This window comes from Columba livia, chromosome 1 (genome assembly GCF_036013475.1).
Source record: "Columba livia isolate bColLiv1 breed racing homer chromosome 1, bColLiv1.pat.W.v2, whole genome shotgun sequence".
NCBI lineage: Eukaryota > Metazoa > Chordata > Aves > Columbiformes > Columbidae > Columba > Columba livia.
The window spans coordinates 98,103,926-98,124,802 of record NC_088602.1 but is presented as its reverse complement, the minus strand read 5'-3'; the positions used below and the strand labels follow the sequence as shown (position 1 = coordinate 98,124,802).

General features: G+C 43.0%; 1 protein-coding gene and 1 long non-coding RNA gene across 14 annotated transcripts in view; one reads left to right on the top strand and one right to left on the bottom strand.

Annotated features, from left to right (window-relative positions):
* Nucleotides 1–851: 851 nt before the first annotated feature.
* Nucleotides 852–3,176, bottom strand: LOC135579912 (uncharacterized). 4 transcript variants are annotated; one of them, XR_010473851.1, is made up of 3 exons: nucleotides 3,043–3,176; nucleotides 1,712–1,827; nucleotides 852–1,331 (listed from the first exon to the last, which is right to left on the bottom strand). It is a non-coding gene; the product is annotated as an uncharacterized LOC135579912 (long non-coding RNA). The 4 variants fall into 4 exon arrangements; XR_010473852.1 differs by lacking the exon at nucleotides 3,043–3,176 and adding an exon at nucleotides 2,530–2,664 and having other exon boundaries at nucleotides 1,712–1,805; XR_010473847.1 differs by lacking the exon at nucleotides 3,043–3,176 and adding an exon at nucleotides 2,018–2,155.
* Nucleotides 3,177–3,500: 324 nt separating this feature from the next.
* The window catches only part of KDM6A (lysine demethylase 6A), a 157,145-nt gene continuing 139,768 nt past the window's right edge, over nucleotides 3,501–20,877 (top strand). For 7 of the 10 annotated variants that reach the window (XM_065069697.1, XM_065069686.1, XM_065069675.1 and 4 more), the window contains exons 1-2: nucleotides 3,671–3,959; nucleotides 4,216–4,279. In XM_065069697.1, coding sequence (XP_064925769.1) covers nucleotides 3,799–3,959; nucleotides 4,216–4,279 — 225 coding nt within the window. In that variant the 5' untranslated portion in view covers nucleotides 3,671–3,798. Of the gene's footprint in view, nucleotides 3,960–4,215; nucleotides 4,280–20,877 lie in introns of all 10 variants that reach the window. The other 3 variants (XM_065069665.1, XM_065069651.1, XM_065069644.1) reach the window with 2 other exon arrangements.

The window sequence follows — 20,877 nt, the reverse complement described above, 5'->3', positions numbered from 1 at the left end:
CCAAAAAGGACTGTTCAGTCCAAGAGTGTTAATGGGTCCACAACTTTCACAAAGAAGGTAGTAAAGTGGTTCTGAGGACTCCTAGATGATCTGGGAATTTAAATTAATCTAAAACCTAACAAGTTAACTAATATTTGATAGACACAGAACAACAGTGCTGTTTCCTTCTTTTTTCTTAAGAATTTAAGGACATACTCCTTCTGGAGTCAGCTTCCAGGTATATCTCACAGTGGGAGGCCAGCATCACACTTGTCTGAAATAATTTCTCTCCTTTCTTACAGATGCTAGCATATCAATGTTAGCTTCCAAAATTGTTATCCGACTGTTTGCAAGGGCAGGGACCACTAGCTTCAGTATGCATTTTCAAGCTTTTCCTGCTGTTATTAAAGAAGGTAAGCTTTGGATACATCTTGAAAGAGTTGAAACAAAATAAAGGCCTTTATGGCACCAATTAAGCCAGCCCAACAGTAGCTCACATACAAAAATAAAAAGCAACTGGAAATTAAATTGAAACAATACAGGCAGGGTGTACTAAAGGAGGAATTCAGGTGCTATGGCTTCAGGTGCATGGAAGTTTCTTGTTCTGCTTTCAGTTGAGCTGAGACTTGTTTGCGTTTCTATGAAATCTCCTGAGTTGCTTTGTAATTTAGGAGTTACCTTCCCCGTACTGTGAAATAGTTTCATCTACTATTCTTTCTGTTGATTTACACTTGGCCTATGTTTCCGTTTTGCAGTATGACTTCATAATCAAAATCCTCAGAAATAATGTGCTCAAATACCTTAATTTTGGCACATTACCAACCAGTGGAGTTCTTGGCTCTGAGTTAGGTCCCTAAGGAAGCACTGATGAGAAAATACGTGACTCAGAAACCATGTAAAATATAGACATGTATGGATGTTCGATCATAGCTGTTTTCACTATATTAATAGACTATGGCCCATTCCCAGAACCAAAAGTAACTTGGTTTCCATCTGGATTCCAAACTCAAAAGTACTTTAAACACAAATGCCTGCCTCTTATACCAATACTCTAACCAACTGGCCACTGTCTATTTTATAAAGATATGCAACCTTAGTGAACTCAGATGCTTTTTTGTTGCATTTGTATCAGAAAGCATGGCTACACGACAAGATTCTGTTCCTAAGAGGACCAAGAACATTATTCAAGACTTTGTCTTGACCAGATCGCCAATCAGTACTCTGGGAAGCAGTGCAGGCCCGCACATGTCTGCCAGTGTCTCTGCACTGTGCTATAGACACCATCAGGACCAGAAACCAGTTGAGGATCCATTTGGAAAGCATCACTGATGTGTAAACGTAAGCTGTAACACCTAAAAAGGCAGAAACATGTTTCAGTTTCAGGAGTACATGATTTAAAGCTGGCAATTAAAAAAAAAAAAAAAAAAAAAAAAAAAAGATAGAACCAGCAAGAGCAGCACTGTGGTTGGACATACCTTGCATAGTTTGGCCTTTGACCTTATTCATCTTATTCCTAAAGGCAGTTAATAGCTTCACTTATGCTTTACAGCGCCTGGCAGTCATGAAACAGGCCCCTATCCAAAGGGAGAAAATCCAACTGACAGAGAAAATTCTGCTCAATCGTGGGGCTTCAGGTAGACATTGGAGAAGGGATACAGTGATGTTACAGAACACTGCTGCTAAACTGTTTTCAGCAAAATGACTATGAGCAATGAGCTGTGTCACCACACACCTGCAAAACGCTGATATTCTCATAAGCACCAGAGCAGAGGCAAGATCTAATGGATTTTCAAAACCCTCACGGAGAAAACCCCAGAGCTTCCAGGCTGCAGGGACAAATTAACAGGACTGTAAAGAAAAAAACATGACTTGAGTTCCTTGGTAAGCTGGGAAGGGTCAAGGAACCAAGGATGCCCAGGTAACTCAAGCCACGAGGAAGACTGTGGGTAGGCTTGGCCTTAATAAAGGAGGGGATGCAAACAGAGCACACAAAGCCCCTCTCCCCTCAATGTCCAAAGAAATTCAGCAGCTTACTCACGTGTGAGACGTTCCCAGAAGCCTGACTTGGGTCCTTCACGCTTTCCTACAAATAAGCTCCCCTCCAGCCCACCGCTCCGCACCCCCATGCCGCAGCCGAGCCGCTTAACCCAAGTCCCAGCCGGGACGAGAAGCCGACAGCCCCGCTCGGCCCCGTCCCTCCCCGCCCTCACGCCTGCGGGTCGCCACCACCTCGCGAGAGCGCTCCCGCGCAGCGCCCGCCCCGCCCCCGCGCCACGTGACGGACGCCGGGCTCGCGCCGGCGGGCGCCACTCCACCTGTCACTGGCTCCCGGGGAGGGGCGGCTCTCCCTCGGGCGCCCTCCTCTCCCTTACCCGCCGCCCCGCTCCCCGCGCGCCTCGAGTGCAGCCACGCGCTCGGCCGTTGGCGAGGTGGCGGATGCCGCGCGGGCGGGCCAACGGCAGCTCCCCCGCGGCCGGCGCGGGCGCCCGCCGCAAGCGGCGGCAGAAAACTCCCTGCGCCGTTGCGAGAGGGCGGTGAAAAGTCACGGACCGGACACCGGCGCTCCTGCGACTCCCCCTCCGCTTCCCAGGGCGGGTGAAGTCAACTGCCGCGCCACGGGGGCTGCCCTCGCTTCGGCCGCCACCGCCCTTCTGCACTGGCGTTACCGGCCACCCAACCAAGCCCTCGGGCGGCGGCTTCTCCTCCTCCCTTCTGCTTAAGCGCATGGAGCCCGAGCCAGCACGGTCTCTGCTCCCCGCCCGAGGAAGCCATTATTATCCGGTTGTGCCAGGAGCGCCACGCCCCGCGCCCAAGCCAGGCCAAGGCGGGCGGGCGCGCGGGCGAGCGCAGCGCTCCCCCAGTCAGTGCCGCACGGCCCCCACCAGTAAGGCCTTAGTGAGGGCCGCTTCCTCAGCTCCTTCCTCCCGCAGCCCGGAGCCCCCGTTACGCAACTCCGCCCGTGAGCGCAGCCCTCCCTCTTCCCACCCCCACGGCCCGCCACTCCCGAAAACTACCCCCTCCCCCGCCTTCTCGTTCTCCGGTTTTTAAAGGCGCACGCCAAACCTGCTGGCGGTGGGTAATCGAAAAGCTCCTCTGACTGACGGCCCTTCTGACCGCTCATAAGCCGCAAATTCCTGAAGCCCCGCCTCCTCGCTCAGATGCTGACCAATGGCATGAGGCCGTCGAGGGAGGTGGGAGCCGAAGGCCAACCAAGCCGAAGCGCAGCGGTAGAAGAGCGCTATGACTGACGTAAGTCAACAAAGGTCACGTGCGGCGCCGTGGAGGTGGCGATTGGCTGCGTGGGCCCGAGCGGGCGGGCGGGGAGGGGGGGGGGGGGGTCACGGTGGCGGCGTGGGGTTCGCTGTGTGACACAATTACAACAACTTTGGGCAGCTGCTGGGGAAGTTTGTACAGGCGGCAAACACACCCCGCACGGCAGGGCGGGCGGGGCCCCTGTCACCCCGGCTCCGCGCACCCCTCGCCAACGGGGCGAGCGGCGCCGCGGCGATGTAAACACCGCTCCGCCGCCATCCACCGCCGCCGCAGCAGCCGCCGCCTCCTCCTCCCCCCCCTCCCCCGAGCCTCCAGCGCTGGGGCTCCCTCCCTCCCCCCTCCCTCCTCCTCCGAGCAGCGGGGCTTCCCCCCGCCTCCCTCCCTCTCCCCTCCCTCCCTCCCTCCCCCTCCCTGCCGGCTGTTGTTGTTGTAATAAAAGTTGTGGTGTGTGTGTGTGTCGGGCACCCCGCCCCGCCCGGCGCTGGGGGGTGTTGGGGGCGCGCAGGGGGGGGGGTTGCGATCGTGAGTTAATTACGCTGCGTTTCCATGAAATCGTGCGGAGTGTCGCTCGCCGCTGCCGTCGCCTCTGCTGCTCCTTTCGGTGATGAGGAAAAGAAAATGGCGGCGGGGAAAGCGAGCGGCCAGAGCGAGGAGGACTTCGCCAGCTTGACAGCCGAGGAGAGAGAAGCCCTATCCGGCCTCGACAGGTACCCGCTCCCCACTCCGCCCCGGCCGCCTCCGTGTCCCGGCTCGGCCCGCGCTCCCTCCGTGTCCCCCCCCTCCCCTGTCCGCGGCTCCCCGCTCGGGAGTGCGTGTGTGCCCGTGTGCGAGCTCCCGGCCCCCGCCGCCGCGCTCTGCCCTTGCCCGCCGAGAGCGAGCCTGCCTGCCCGCCTGTGCTGGGGGCTGACTCTCGCTAACGCTGGTGCTTCTCTCCCCTCCCTCCCGCCCGCTCCCCTTCTGCAGCCGACTCTTCGGGTTTCTGAGGCTTCATGAAGATGGCGCCAGAACGAAGGCCTTGCTGTTAAAGGTAAGCGCGAGGGTGGATGTGGAGCGGGGCTTGGGGGGGGGAGTGGGGGGGAGGGGAGGGAGCCGGCCCGGCCCAGCCGCCCCCTCCCTCCGGTCCCCCGGGTCCATACGGTGTGTGCGTGCGAGTGAGTGTGCACCTGGGTGCGAGTGCGTTTGGGGCACCGCCACATCCGCGGCCGCACGTCCCCGCAGGCGGCAGGGCGCTCCGCCTCGCACCCTGCTGCGGTCTCCCCACGCGTTGCTGCCGCCTTTGCTCTTTCCCCCTCCCCCCCACCCCGTAGTCAGCGCGGACCCCCGCGCAGGAGGGATCCGAGCAAGGCTGGGTGTGGGACGGAAGGAGCGCGGCCTCGCGGGCTCCGCTCCGGATACTTTGCGGGTGTCCGTCCAGCCCCGGGACGGAAAAGTGCTTGCGCGCCGGGGCCGGAGCCCGGGGCCGGGAGCAAACGCCAAGCGGCGCGGCGGGGCGGGGGAGGGGGGCGCGGGGGCGGGAGGGAGGGGGAGGAGGAGGAGGTGGCGGGGGGGGGGAGGGCGCGCGCGAGGCGCTGCTGACGTTGGCCTCTCCCGGACCCTCCCTCGTGATTTTCGCCCCGCGCGGCGGGGGCCGCGGCTGCGCGCGCCCTGCCCGGCAGCCGTTGCGCGGCGCGGCGGGGGGGAAGCTGACCCGGAGCCGGAGAGAGCGGGGCGGCCGGGCCTGGCCTCGGCGGGGCGGGCGCGGCGCTGAGCGGCTCCCGGAGCCCGTCGCCGAGTGACTTGTTTACTCTGCGGGCCCGGCTGCCTCTAGCGTGCGAGGTCCTCGCCGAGCGCCGTGTCCCGCCCGGCGGGCGCCCTGCCGTCCCGGCCACCGGGCGGCTTGACAGGGAGCGGGACGGCCCGAAGGTGGTTGAAGCCAGCCCGGCCTTTTGAGAGAGATGTTTCTGTGAAAAGTTGTTGGCCCTGTCATTTAGTTAAGTAATGGCTGCTCCTGTCGGCCCAAGATGGCCGGACAGGGAGGAGAAAGAGAAGCGGGGTGGGAGATAAACACGAAACAAATACTGGGAACACTAACATGCACGTCGTCTGGAGCGTGAAGGCCGCGGTTAAGCGTTGAGGGAAACTCTCCTGCGCATTGCAAGTTCTTTTTGGGTGCTCTCCTGCTGCACTCAGGGCGTTTGCAGCGCCGGTGCTCTTATCAACCTGTAGCACATTCTGCTGCCCATCCGTAAGCTACTGACAAAGGCTGTGCAGGCTGAGTGTCTGCCAGTTGTATTTAAAGGCTAAACCTGAAGAAAACGTTTGTGTAACAGAACAAGTGGAAGTGTTTTTAAAATATTACACGGTTGAAGCAGGGGACTGGGCTCTTCAGGTTCCTGCTTTCTGACTTGTTCCTGTCAGTAGCGTTGCATTTGACACTTTGTTCATCCTATTGTTGTGCCCGTGCTGTAAGCTGATACTTACACGTGAAGAATTTTTTTCTCATGCTGGTCTTGGTTGATCTGAAGACCTAACTATAAAGCACATTGAATTCGGTAGCCTAGGCCCTTACTTGTGTTTGGATGTTTATTTCTGGCATGATCAGAAAAGCTCAATGTCAGTATGTGGGGGGAGGGGGAAGGGATCGAAGGAAAAGCAAGTACACTCTTCTTTGTGCTTGCATTTTTAAAAATCTCATGCTTTCCTTTTGATTTTTAGAGTTATTTATAAAAGTACTTCTTCCGATAAATCAAAAAGGTTGGGGAGTGACATGTCAGACCAGTTAAATAATGTATGTTAACTGTTAGTGGGCCAGAATTAATGCGTGTTCTGTGAATGCTGTTGAGACTATCAGAAATACTAGAATTAGAGCTTAAGGATGCCCGATGTAAAATAAAAGCATCATATGTAATTATATTGTCATATCACAAGGTTAAGTTTTATTTTGTATGCTATAAAATTAAGTAATGCGGGCAGCAGTTCAGCATATAGGTTGAGTTTTGAGTCCTTTCTTGCATATAATGCGTTTTCTTTTTTATACCAGTTCATTCAAGTTGCAGTATATACAGACAGTCTGTTTGAGATGACTGAAGTTTTGGGGTATTTTGCTAGTTCTGAAGTATATTTCTAGAGATATCATTGTATGTTCTCTTACTGTATCAGTGTATGAATCCATGCAGTGAATACCAGAAAAACCCCACAACCAAATATTTTGGTATTTCACCTCAGTTTTCTGATGGTGTCTTGGATATTTATGAAATGCACACTAACAAAGCGTGTTCTTTGTAAAACTTGTCTCTGAGGAAAGTAGATTGTTGAGGAAGTAGAAAGATGAAAATGCTACTGTTCAGTGCAAAGATGTTTGAGAGGATTTTCTTAGCTCGAACCAGGTTCAGTTTTGTTTGTGCTTTTTACTTGCAGGGAATGTGCACATATTTCAGTTACTGATATTGATAAGAAGTTATTTTTAAGATGTTACTTAAAGAGTTCTTTTTCTGTGTGTCTGAAGCTTCATAGAGCCTGCACTGGACGGGAAGGTACAGAGTAATTAATCTAGCAAATCAGTTTTTTGTAGCAGTTATTTTTATTGTAGAAGTGTGGCTATATATATATATATATATATATACCATATGTATGTGCATTTAATTATTAGTGTTTACAGCGATAGCACCAAAATCTTCTGTGCATAGAGCAACAACAGCTAACAAAGACCCTAGACTGCACAATTACAAAATCCTAACGGACTGATATAAGAATCTATAAGCCAGCACATTATAAAGTAATGTGAGATTTACGTGCAAGTATAGCAGGTGAGGAAAATCATTGAGTCATGTTTCCAGCGGAATATTTCACGAAGGCAAAAATTTATTGGTATGCAACTTGATGTGAGAATAGTATACTTGCTATTGAACCTTTAAAAAAGGTGGGCTGTAGCAGTCTGTTCTGTGAGCAGCTGGCAGTGTTCCCTAGTTACCTGTGGTTAAGGTGGTAGGAGATGTGTGTGTTTGAGGAGACTGTTTTGGGGGGAGGTGGGGTCTTGGGTTGCAAGCGTTGAGGGCACTGCTGCATTATCTGCAGAGGTACTTGTGCAGCGGCAGGATTCCGTTGTGGCTTGAAATCCCGTGTCTCAATGCGAGGAGGAGGCAGTACTCTTGTTTTTTCTGGGGTTCAATTGAGGAGGCAACATGTTGGCCCAAGCCACTTGCAGGCTGACCAGGAGATTTCATGAAGCCTTTGCAGTGGGAACTCTGGTTTAATGAAGCTACACCATGACAGAGTTTAATAAGAAGAAATCTGAGATCTCTCTCAGGGGTGGAGGAAGCTTCATGTCTGGACCTTTAACATAGTTGTTGGTTTCATTCATGCTGTAGGTCTGGACTGCAATCCCCCTTCCTTGGTAGTTTTGCTTTGTGGGATGTATGGCTGTAGTATCTTGAACTAAACTGCATCCTGATGCGGAGTGTAACAAATCAAAAGAGCAGATAAGATATCAGGGCTATACAGGTTTGTGAATTATTGAAGATACAGGATAAAGGTCAGGAATATTGTATTGTTGCTCCATGCATTGGATACATGATAAACCAGATGAATTCAAACTTTACTGTTATGTTGTACATGCTGTTAGTATGTGTGACAGAAGAATGGAATTTTCTATTGCCAAAAAAATTGTTTGTTTGTTTGTTTGTTTTTTTGCAGAAAAGGAGCTAGTTTGCAGTTAATGTGGTTTTGGGGGAGATGAGAGGGAAATTGAGAGGTCACCTATCAAACTGGTTGAAATGCTGAAAATCAAATGTAGTCAGTCTTGTATAGGATAAAGTGTTCAGTGTTATGCCTCTAGTTGACAAGAGCATTAATGTGAAGGAGAAAAAACAAAGTAAGCAACCCAAAAAACAAACACCTTGCTCTTATCTTGATGTTTCTTTTTCTCAGGAAGATGTGCTTGCAGGATTTGAAGCCTGAAGATTATTTGATGGTGGGGTGGACATCCATTGTATTGGAAGTGAACTGCAAAGCATTTCATTTTTTCTTCCTCCCTGCCTTTTTTTTTTTTTTTTAATGTTAATTCCAGTGTTTAGCCAAAGTTGACTAAATGACAGACCTTCATTTCATAAGTTATAATTATTTGGCTCCTATACAGATTTAGCTTGATGTAGCTGGTATAATATATTGGCTATAAGATGCTTGTTAATTCCTATTCATTGAGTTTAGTCAGTTTCTCATATCCTGTAGACAAAATTTGAAGCATGTTTCCATTTAAAAGTATTGATGTTGGAGTCGATTTAAAGAGAAATGAAGTAGTTCTATGCAATACACCAGGTTTTGGTCTCTTTTGGTTTTGCAGCCCTTTTGTTTTCCAGCTGATTTTAAAAATCGTATTTCCTTTGTGTAAAAACCATTCATTGACAAAATTAACAAAGCAATTATCTGTGCCTTTATTAAGCATATAAAATAAGTGCACAATGACAATATTCTTTCATCTTTCTTGTAATTGTAGGTGTTACTTGTTTAAAAATAGCTTCGGACAGTGTGAATTAGCATATATTGACTTTGTCCCTTTAGTGTTGACATTAATGTTAATTTTCTACTAATCTATAATTAAATATTCTCAGTTTTAATTATAACAGACTTGAAAAAGAATTATGCAGAAAAAACATTTTAGGAAATTAGTTTAGGTGAAGTAAAGTTTTTTTAATAACTTTGGAAACATTTTAGCTTTATTTATTTTAATGAAAACAAAGAAATATTGCTTTAAGAAGAAATACAGTGTTTGCCTTATAATGGCAGTGCTGGGAATTGAGAAACGGGGAATTAGTACCGTGGGACATTTGAGAAGCATTCTAGGAATTAGGCAGCCTCTTCAGTTTCTCTAAATTTATATCCGAGCTGTTGCTTTTTTTTCTTTTAATATATTCTACATTTGTTATTATTTCTTTATTTTCTAGCATGCTGTCTGTTAATTGGAACAAGTTAAAATTGGTTAAAATTTTGTGAATTGTGTTGTTTGCAGAATGGTTTTCTAGCCTTTTATGAAGGTATCTGGAAGTGAAAAGATTTGGAGTAAAAATGTTAAGTGGATAATGTTTATTGGATAATCGGGATGGATGTATAGTGTTTTTTTTTAAGATAATTATTTTTCTGTATGCAGTTTGGGCTTTATGGTAATAGAGTAGGGTTTTTTAGGATCTGAATAAGCTGTAATGAATAGCACATTTTATAGTTTATGGTTGTACCATGTTTATACTTTGAAATGATGTTTACAGTCTGAGTGATATTTATGTATACTGAGCTTAAAGCCTTAGCTATAGGTTTGCAATATTTGTACTTCATCTGGTATATATATATATATATATATATATATATATATATATATATATATATATATTTTTTTTTTTTTTATGGACATTACCTAGTACTTTTTGTTTAAGTATGAGATACTTGGCATGTTTTGATATTTTCCAAACAAGCGTTCAAGGCATACTTCTTTAAAACAGTGTTTCTAATTACTCCAAACATACGTTCTTGAATGTTTCGGGTATTTCTTAAGTTCAAAGTGCAGTGTTATTACTTCCTGAAGGCAAGGAAATTGATGAAGTTACAAATGTTACAGTTGTTATTTTAATATGTTAATGAAAAGTCAAGAATGTACCTCATCTCTACAGACAACAAACTTCTGTAGAAGTGTAGTTAAGATTGCAGGACAGCTAGCATATTGGTATTTGTATTTCAGTAAGCTTTATCTTTGCTACCAGGAGACTATTAAGAGGGAACACAGTATAAGATCTTTATTTGTTATAGTAGGTTTTAATGTTTTTTAAGGAATAAATGTTAGCTATTACAGCTCCTAAGTACGGGTCTACTGAGTCTCGAGGCTGAAATGGTGCATTTCTTTAAGTGATACATGTGCGTAGACTTAAAATAATTCATGCCCTGTTTATGTTAATAATCAAACAGACAAGGCAGGCAGCAACTTGACAGGAAGAAGAGAGAGAAATATTATTCTATTTTGGCAGTTGAGGAATAGATGTTCTGACAAATTTTTTTAATTTTTGAAAGTGTTTTCCTTCAATTCCATTCCAATAATTTAACCACTGAAATTCTTCCATTGCTCCATTTGTGTGTCACAATACTTGTGGACTCTAGCTTTCAAATTTCTATGCAAGTGATCTCAGGTACTGTACAGTATGTGAAGAAGAAATAGACAATGTAAATCTTTTGTCTATACGTAGTAGTCAGGTGTGCTTTCTGCTCATGAAAAGCATGGCACTCTGCCTCTTGCCAGCCTTTATAACTGTTTGTTCACTGTAGTGGGTTGAGTGGACTTGATAATTATAGATGTAGGACTATCTGCAAATGTTGATACCATCTGAAGTAAGTGTCAAAAGCATCATCTAAAAGCTATACCATATGTTTGTTATACCATTTTAGAAAAGAGTAGATGTTTTATACTTGGATAACTGTTCATGTAGAACCATTTGTTTTCATTACATTAGTAAGATGATACAAAGTTAAGGAGTCATGGAAAACGTTTATGGTTATAAAGTGATTTTATACTGATTAACATTTATCACAGGACTTTCCAGTACCAGTGTTGTATGTCATGGCTCACTGTTGTTCTTTATTCCACTGAGAACTGGATAAACTTACATCCTGTTGGGAAATTAAAATATGGTTTCTGGCCTTACAAATTAATGAGTTAAACTTCATGTTGGTGTCTGGTTAGTAAACAGATATTGTTCTTCTTGGTCCTGAACTGATACGATTTTTGAGTGATGGAAGGGATTTTGCAATATTTTCAACAGACTGAAAGGGAAGGAAATGTGTGTATTTAAGGATATGAAATTGGTTGTGCAAAAACTGATTACAGCTGTAAAGGGCTTAGATCAGCTTCTGCAGAAATTAATTAAGCAGATGGGCTGTGAGTCCAAGGTGAATACATACCTGAGCTAGGTGGCAGGTTTTAGTATTGGTTCACATAGTTCTAGAAGCTGAGCTGTTATTGTGCTCACTCTGAATGCATATAGGTGTACGTTCTGAATACCTATAGGTATATGTATACAACTTCCAGTCCTTTAGTTTCACACCTATGTTGTATTTTACATGTACAGCTCATCCAGGTTACTTTTTGTTTTAACCTCCCTTCTTGGTGAGGTTCTGTAGCTATGGTGTTTGAATAATGTGTCTTCACAATTAAAAATTGAGGTGATGCTCATTAAACTTCAGGTGTCATTATAGAGACCAGTTGAGTGTCTTTGTTACAAATGTTAACAATGTTAACCATGTTCACTAGCAGAATACTTACTTGTAGTTAAAAGCAGGCGAGTGGTTCTGTATAGAGCATTATGGAAGACTGCCAGGATTCGTATAGGTGTATCTGAGAGGATAATCTTGGTACCTTACACAACATTTTTGTTATGAGGAAAGAGAGGAACTGTGTTTGAGATAGTCTGATCTGAGTTTTTTGGACCAGGGAAATTCTGTGAAGCAAGAAAAAATAGTTAAATATTTTATTAAATGTTTCTGATTTATAGATAGGCACATTAAAGAAATAGCTTTAGTATTTCTCTTGTGGAAAGGCTGTTTTCAAGATGGTCTGTTTTAAGGTTAGTCTGTTAAAGCTTGTTTTCAAGACTACTTCTATTAATACTGTTAAATGTAGTATGGGCCATTTCATAATCTGTTTGTGGACATATGAAAGTTTGTTGAATGGTACATTTTTAAAATGAGCCTCTGTTTGTCAACATTTTGCAGTGGATCAGGTGTTGTTCTTGATACTTTGTATCTAAATAATGGTAGGAAAGTATTTCTTAGGTAAAAATGATATAGTCAATGAACAAAAAGCCCTTTAAGTATGTTTGGGAGTATAGTATAGAATAGTATTTCTCAGATATTTTCCTTTTAGAGTACAGGAGGACATATAAATTACCATCAGAGCTATTTTGACAAAATAGCTTCCTTTATGGTTCTTGCATTTGCTATGTAGTGTTCATGGAAGAAGCTTGTTTAATTAAGATGTAGAATTAAAAGCTCATTTATAGTTTTGTAAGGGAGTAACTAAAAGTGTGTTATGAATTACAGACAGAACACTATATGTCTACATATGAATTTCCTTTGTGGTAAGTTGTTAAATTAATTGTTGTTTGCTAAAATGGCTTTAAGTCATTTCCTTTTCTCACAGTGGTGTTTTGAGGATTATGATTCACTTATCAATATAGATTGGTTATTAAAGTCTAAAGCAGATTGAATTTTGAATGTGCTTTTCATTAAATTTCTGCTTGCATTTTGAGAATTTAAAAATTATGAACAATTTCAGAATATAATTTTCAGCTTTAGTCAAAAGATCCAGTGCAACAAGTTTTAAAATAGGGTAAATAGTTCTCTTTTTTTTTTGGTAGTATTGCCCTACTTCCATTGCAGTTGCCATTTGAACTTTTTTATTTAACCACTATTTTCATTATCTTATGATTCAAAAACTTACTTGAACAAGAATCTAGAGTTGAATAATGAATTAAAATTAAGGCTTTATGTATTTTTCCTCTAGGTAACAGAATTTTAAGTACTCTTGTTTCTCTGTTGCCTCTCATATATGCTAGTTAAACCATTTTGGAGCCTGTGTCATGAATCAGGCTGGAGAACTGATTCAGATCAAAAATAGTCTAATAAAAATGGAAAGCTCATTAGTTTCAAATAACCATTACCGAAGGTTTAGTACTAAGACAAAGGTTTTAGATTTTAGAAGAGCAAACTTCAGCTTGCTCAGAGCTCAGTTGGGAGCTATTCTGTGGGAAGCTTCCATGGAGGATAAATGAACTAGCGAGTGCTGGGAGTTTTTCAAGAACACCCTAATGGAAGCACAAAAACAGTTCATCCATTTTAAAGTTAAAGGAAGTAGGCAGAGCAAGAGACCCCCTGGGCTTAAGTGTGAGCTTCTAAGTCTGCTCGAAACTGAGGGAAGTGTGCCAGAGGTGGAAAGGTGGACAAATAGCAGTTGAGAACTACAAGAGCATTGCCAGGGCTTGCAGAGATGCAGTTAGAAAAGCAAAGGTCAGCTCAAATGGAAATTGGCCAGAGATGTCAAAAACTACAAGAAAGGGTTCTTCAGGTGCATAAACAATGAGCAGAAACCCAAGGAAAATATTGGCCCACTGTTAAACAGAAGAGGTGAAAAGGCAGAGGTTCTCAACACTTGCTTCACCTCTATCTTTACCAGCATTATTGGGCCTCCGGCCTTGAGAACAGAAATACAGATTGATGGGAACACAGACCCACTGTCAGTGAAGTAAAATTGGTGAGGGAGCTTGACCCCTACAAATTGATGGCCACTGACAATATCTACGTGAGGGTGTTAAGAGAGCTGGCTGACATCATTGTGAGGCTGCTCTGCACAATCTTTGAGAAGTTGTGGAGATCAGGGGACATCCCAAAAGACTGGAAGAAGGCTGATGTCACCCCCCCCCCCATCTACAAGAAGGTCTTAAAGGGGGACTCAGAAGATTATGGGCACATCAGTCTGACTTCAGTCCCCGGGAAAGTTGTGGAATGAATCTTCCTGGGGTCTGTCAGAAGTCACTTGAAGAATACGATTTGGAATAGCCAGCATGGATTCACCAAGGTCAAATTATGCTTGATAAACATGATGACCTTCTGTGACAAAGTAACCTGATCTCTTGATGTGGGGCAAGCAGTGGAGGCTGTCTACTTGTATTTCTCCAAGGCTTTTGATACACTTTCCCACAGCCTTCTCCTAGGGAAACTGATGCATTATGGTCTAGAAAAGTGATATCTGCGGTGGGTGAAGTGGCTGACTGGCTGCACCCAGAGGGTGGTAATAAATGGCTCCTTTTCAAACTGGCAACCTGACACGAGTGGAGTCCCTCAGGAAATGATGTTGGGCCCAACATTGTTTAATATCTTCATAAGTGATCTGGATGATGGGATCAAGTGTACCCTGAAGTTTGTCGATGACACCAAACTGAGTGGTGAAGTGGACGCTTTGGAAGGGAGAGCTACCCTGCAGGAAGACCTGCATAGACTGGAAGGGTAGACTAACACGAACCTCATGAAGTACAACAAGGACAAGTGTAAGGTCTTGCACCTGGGAAAACATAAACCAGGAGTGCAGCACAGGCTGGGATCTATCTGGCTGGAACAGCTCTGTGGAAAGGGACCTCGGGGTCCTGGTGAACAGCAAGCTCGATATGAGGAACAGTGTCCTGGTGTAGCAAGGAAGGCCAACAGGATGCAGGACTGCATTAGCAAGAGCATCAGCAACAGTAATTACATAAGTAATGATCCTACCCTATTCACGCTTGTCAGGCCACACCTGGAATACTGTGTTTAGTTTTGGTCCCCACTATACAAAAAAGATGTGGACAGGCTGGAGAGGGTCCAGAGAAGGGCTGTAAAGATGATCAAAGGACTGGGAAGCTGCCACATGAGGAAAGGCTGAGAGAACTGGGTTTGCTTAGCCTTGAGAAAAGAAAGCTTTGGGGAGACCTTATCACCATGTTCCAGTATTTAAAGGGTGGCTGCAAAGAAGATGGAGACTCCCTTTTTACAAGGAGTCACATGGAAAAGACAAGGGGCAATGGGTACATCTTGCTCCTGGGGAGATTCCAGTTGGAGACAAAGGAAATTTTCCATGATGAGAGCAGTCAGCCATTGGAATAATCTCCCCAGGGAAGTGGTCGATTTCCCAACATTGGACACTTTTAATATTCAGCTGGACAGGGTGCTGGGCCATCTTGTCTAGACTGTGCTTTTGCCAGGAAAGGTTGGACCACATGATTGTTGAGGTCCCTTCCAACCTGGTGTTCTGTGGTTCTGTGAATACAGTTTATTGTGCACATTCCAAAAAGGCTGTATAGGTGCTGTAAGAGAGAAATTTGGAAGGCTAAGGTTGGTCCTGCTTAGTGTGATGCTGTTTCTATAAAGAATATTGATGAAACTGTTGCTGAAGTAGAAAAGTTTGCTCCGTTATTTTCTTATAGGAGATAGAATTATATATATTTTGGAAGCACAGGTTGCAAGGTTTATATTTGTTTTTGGTGAGGGGGGATGGGATGAGCACAGTGACCCCGCTTTGTTACTCTCTCTGAAGGAAAACCAAGTATTTTATGGAGTTAGTCTGCCACTAGAAAACTTAGGACAGGTTCAGATGTGAACATACATGCAGCAGCAGAAAATGCCAGAATATATGTAACAAGGGCTGTACAAGAAAACTAAGTCTTTTTTATTAAGCTATTTTATGTCATGGCAGACATGGCTCTGAATGAAGGCAAGATGCTGAGGTTTCTAGAACCTATGGCTAGTAAAAATCAGGCCTCCATTTGATTTAGGGGAGGAGGAGAAATAAAAGAGTCTTCTGGAAAGGCTTTTCAGAATGTAGTGTTGCAATAAAAAGAAGAGTTTTCAGTTAAAGGAAATGGGTGAAAAGTTGAAAAAGGATGCTTATAAGATTGGATGTGGGGAAGGGTGGGAAACCAAGGAATTAAATGGGTGACGAAGTGATGCAGACAAAGTGGAGTGGTGGGGAAGCAGGGGCGGCGGTGGAAATCATGGTATATTTATTCTTTCCAACAGCTACCTCTTAATCTTGTCCCTGGTTACCATCTAACTGTTACTGCTAACTTAAGTATCATTTAAGCTTTTGATGGTGCAGGTCCCTGCCTCAAAAGGTTTTAAAAACAAGGTAAACAAGAACAAAATAGAGATAGCAAAATTGAGGAGGGTTTGTGAAGGGTGTAAAAAAGCTTAGTAAGAGTTTTACGCTGTAAGTTCTGAATAAAACAGTGCCTCTGCTCTCTCCCATTTTTTGAAGTAAATATAAGGCACAGTAGAGGAAGCTGCATCTTCAACAGAAGCATGTGCTGCATTGTCTATGTCTTTATCTTCTTCTGCTGCTTCCCTTTTGCCTCCATCCCCCAAGGAGGGGAAGAGTAAAGAAACCTACTACTGCTCTTTCCTCAAGATGAAAATGAAGGCCAAGAATTGTCATGTGTCTGTTCTCATGTCATGTTTTACTGCCTTTGAATTTGAAACATAAAGCTGAATAACGATGGAGGATGTAGGTGAATATGTTAAAAGGGCGAGAAGTAGCTTTATGTATGGAATTGAAAACCTGTGTAAGGGAGAATGATGCCGATCTAGAGAATATATAGTTTAATGCAACGAAGTGTAGAAAGAGTTTAAAGTGGAAGGATAAGAGAAATTGAGAACATCCATTATATAACATCATAAAGCATGTCATAAGCAATCCCTGGTAGGAAAGAAAAAGTGGAATGATATCGGGAAAAATAAAGAAGTACAAAAATTGAGTACATTGGTTGGTAAACTTTAATGGAGCTTCTGGGTATGTTACAAATGTAGTAACTAAAGATAGGTTATACATGCCATGGTTCTTAAAACTTTGTGCATTCTTAGTCTTTGGTGTGGAGCACAGAAATGTGTTGTTTTCTGAGTGTTTTAATATCTCCTGGGTTTTAATGGTTGAAAGGGCAGAGGCTTTGCATTTGTGATTTCATTAACGCTTCAATGTTATAAATTTAAAAAAATGGGAGACTACAAAACTTATTGAAGGACTATCAGATTTCGAGTGTTACCTTTGAAAAGATCAACAAATTAGGCCTAAGGGTCTTTTTTGCTTAAGCAAAATTTTTTCCTTGTTCCTTGTTTTTAAGAAGAAAAAAGCGCTTGTTTGTTTCTTTCTTAACTTTAAGGAAAGGGTGAATGAGCATAGCTTTTACTTTTTAAAATTTCTGGAAAAGAATCCCTACTTAGAAACTGTTCAGCTAATTCTGAATCAGAATGGTGTATATTCCTCTATTCCTTGCTTAAGAAGTGGGGAAATAAAAAAAATGTTGTGCATTGAAACAAAATTCTGAAAATTAGATGGTACAAGAGAGATACGTGTCTGTGCCAGCCTCTTCTGACATCTTCATGAAAATCCTCAAGTATACCTTTAACATAGGATCACACGTACGTTAATTAGCAAATTAAGTTTTTGTAGTGGAGGGCTTTCTTAACTATAGTTGCTGTGTGAAGGAAATTAATATTTGAAATTAATGCCACTTCTGGTTATATGTGGGGAAGATTTAGAGGTATTTGTGCTTATAGCAGAGTTCATTTTTGTTGCCTACGTAAGATGAGATGACAGAGACCATGTGAGTCCATGTTAACTAATGAGCAGAATAAGGTCTCATTTTCAACCTTAAAAGGATTCCGTTAAATTACAAGTTCATGTGGTAAAAATTTTATTAGTTTTGGCAGCTTTTTGGATTTAGTTGTACACTGCCTATCTTTGCTGCATTGGTGGGAATTTTTTCTGTGTGTAGTCTCAATACAAGACATTCAAAAAAATTTATTTGATATAAATAATTTGAAAAAATTTTAATGGTTGAATGGAACCTGGAAAGGAACTTTTGTTTAAAAAAAGTAGAAAGCACAGCAAAAGCTGTATTGTAGTATGGAAATCTCTTGTAGGGGCGGTGGATGTATTTGGAACAGTTGGTAGAATTGTGGAAGGTTGTGTAAGGATTCATTAGATAACTGTGTATGGTAGGGACGTGATTGTGGCATAGGACTGTAATGCCTAATCTTGAAGATTGTCTTCAGTTGTTCTGGGAATGTAGATGTGTTCCAAACTGGTAAAAAGCTGGAATTGGAATATCACAATCTATTTACTCCTTGCCAGTAAAAACGCTGTCATCTTGTGTTTTTCTTTATTAGTTGATTTCTTCCCCTGTGGCAGCTTGGTTTTTGCTTTTGAATGGTAGGATGTTTTCCTGTAATGCCAGTTGCAAACTTTGAGTTTGCTTGCATTGTGGCCAAAAATATGAGAACAAGATGACTCCCATTATATCCAGTGAGAAGGAAGATTCTTGTACTACTTTTAGTTGCTAATTAAGCTAAATCCTTGGTAGTTTGAAAAAATATACTAGTTTATACTATAGAGCAGCATTTGCTACTCAGTTGCAGAGAATGATGGAAGGGGTGATTTTTATTATGATTTCTAGATGAAAGTAACCTTCTTGAGAAAGTGAAAATAGGTAAGAGCACTCATTTTGCACAAGGAGCTCTCAGGATTTGGGGAATGTGTGATACCTGTGGAGCTGAGGGGCAGCTCAGGACTTCTGTGCTGCTTGAGAAGGCCCAGCAACACCACCGGGCTGCTCCCAAGCTCTCCATGGGCTTTGCCTGACTGCTCTCCTTCAGTTTCTTTATGTAGCGATTAAAGGTATTTCAGTTTTGTCCGGACAAACAGCAGGGATCTTCTAGAGGAAGCTTCTTGATATTTGGAAGTAATTTTAATTTGTTCTTATTTTTTTTTTTTTTTCCCTAAGCAGAGAGATTAGAGCGAAGCACTCTATCCAATGCATTAGAACTCACTTATTTTAAAGATTCTTTAGCACAAGTAGGTAGGAATTTTGTAACACCAGGAAAACGTGCCTTAAGAAGGGTGGGTAAGCAGCTATGCAGATTTACCAACTGAAACAGGAAAACAGGTTCCAGCTACAGGTCATTTCACAACTTTGTCCTCAGGGCTTCCTTCCATAATCAGAACTCAAAAATGGAACAGACCAATTTAACGCAGTTCATTAATGACTTGCTTAAGGTCTGTCAGGCTTCAGAAGCTGGAAAGGAAGACACTTCTGCTGCAGTGACTTCATTTTCTTGATTTTTCTGTGGTGGTCGAGAATTTACCCAGATTTTTGTTATGTCATTGCTGAAATGGATTAACTAATTTGTTCTTATAAGCAGATTACTTGTTTCACTTAGCATCTCGTTTGCCAGTGATTCCCTTTTCTAAAAAAACAAGCCAAAACAAAGAGTAGTAGTTATCAGTACCTGTACATATTGATACCTGAGTTTAAGAATGAATGTGCTGTCAAATTCAGATAACTCTCTGTGTTTGTATTCACACTTGGACAGTAGTCTCTGCTGCTACAGCTGTGCTGGCATTTTCTCTACCTACTCAATCCCTACCCCGCATACGCCTGCAGAAGTTATTGTGTTAGCTTCATTGCGTGCAATGTCAGAATCAAAAGCCATTAGAGCTCTCTGCTGTTACCCTAGTTGGAGGGTTGAACCAAGGCATATGAGCTTTTTCTTATCCTAGTGTGTGAGCAGACATGGTAGACCTGATTTTTGTAAAACAGCAATGCTGTCTGTAGTTGGGGCCTTCATCTGCTGTTGTGATACTACTTGTATTAATTTTAGCTTTCAGTGCCTTCCATGTTTTCTGAAGGAAGAAAAATTTCAGTCATCCTTAAATCTCATTTCAAGTAATGTAATTTAGAGCCCAGGTCAATGTGATCTTGCTGTTATCTAAAATTACCAGAAAAACTATGTAATGTTACACTGTACCATGGTTGCACAGGCTTTGGCTCTGGTTAGGATGAAATATTCTCTAGATGAAAACTATTCTGAAGTGATAGCTTTTAAGGAAAGAAACATTTTTCTAGAGCCATTGCTTTTTGTCCTTAATAAAAGGTGTATCTCAAGTTATGTAAATTCTTCACTCTGTTGCAACTGCTGTATGAACGTATATTTTAATTATAAGTTACTGTTTTTCTTTGATTTTTAACTTGTTTTGGACAAAACATTGGAAAATATACTTTGTGGATTAAATCTGCAATATAGGAGGAATGACTAGTGTTACTTAGATGGCAGGTATAAGAACATTATTAAACAACAGATACATTCTTAAGACTATGCAACATTTATGTGACTTCATATTGCTCATTAAATTGGTAATGCATTTAAGTAGAACAAATCAACATTTTCTTTAAAGAGCAGACACTAAATGAGTAGGGCTAGTGCCATGATACTGCCTATCCTTCTACAGTTAGATAAGGGAATTAAATTAAATTGCTGTTTCTGAATAATTTTGGCTCTTAGTGTAAAGGTAAGTTGTATTGCTCCTCAAAGTGCACATTAAAAACAAAATGTTGGATGGTCTTCCTTCACATAGATCAAAATCTTGGCATTTGGTTATCCCTTTGGTTTGACCTCTTGCTTTGCATCTAGAACTTAAAGAAGATTCCCTTAGCTTTGGAGAAGAGATACCTCTTGGGAGACACTATTGCACAGCACTTGTTCAGGGGACTAAGCTGATACGAGAGGTGAAGTTTCCATTGACAAATGGCTTTTACTGCAGGGAAGTGCCCATAAGTTGCACTTACATGTCTTTATGAAGCTGTATATCTGTGTAAGTTGTCTTTTCCTTGGCTGGTTAGAAACAGTTAAAGCTTAAAGCTCTGTTGTTTGTGTTATGTTGACCTCCTCCAGCAGATTAACTGATCCATTTTTTTTATGTGTGTCCCCCGTTGCCCCCCACACGTGCTGCAGCATTTCTAGCTCTGCTTGTCTTCTGAATGCACCTAGTCCCCTGTCAAGTAGGTGTTGTGATGTGTGAGGTGTCGGTCAGAAGTTTGCATGTAGTGATGTGAAAGGGAGGCACAAACTCATTAATTTTGGAAAAAATAGTTTCAAACCGTGTTTATTTTCAGTATTACTAATTTAATTCTCCACCTTTCCTTAAGTCTACTACTATGCTTTTCAAGTAATATACAAATAAATATGCAAAAGTAACTGAATTAATTGTGGTAATAGCACTTCTTAATACACACATATATTTTGGAATGCTCCTCA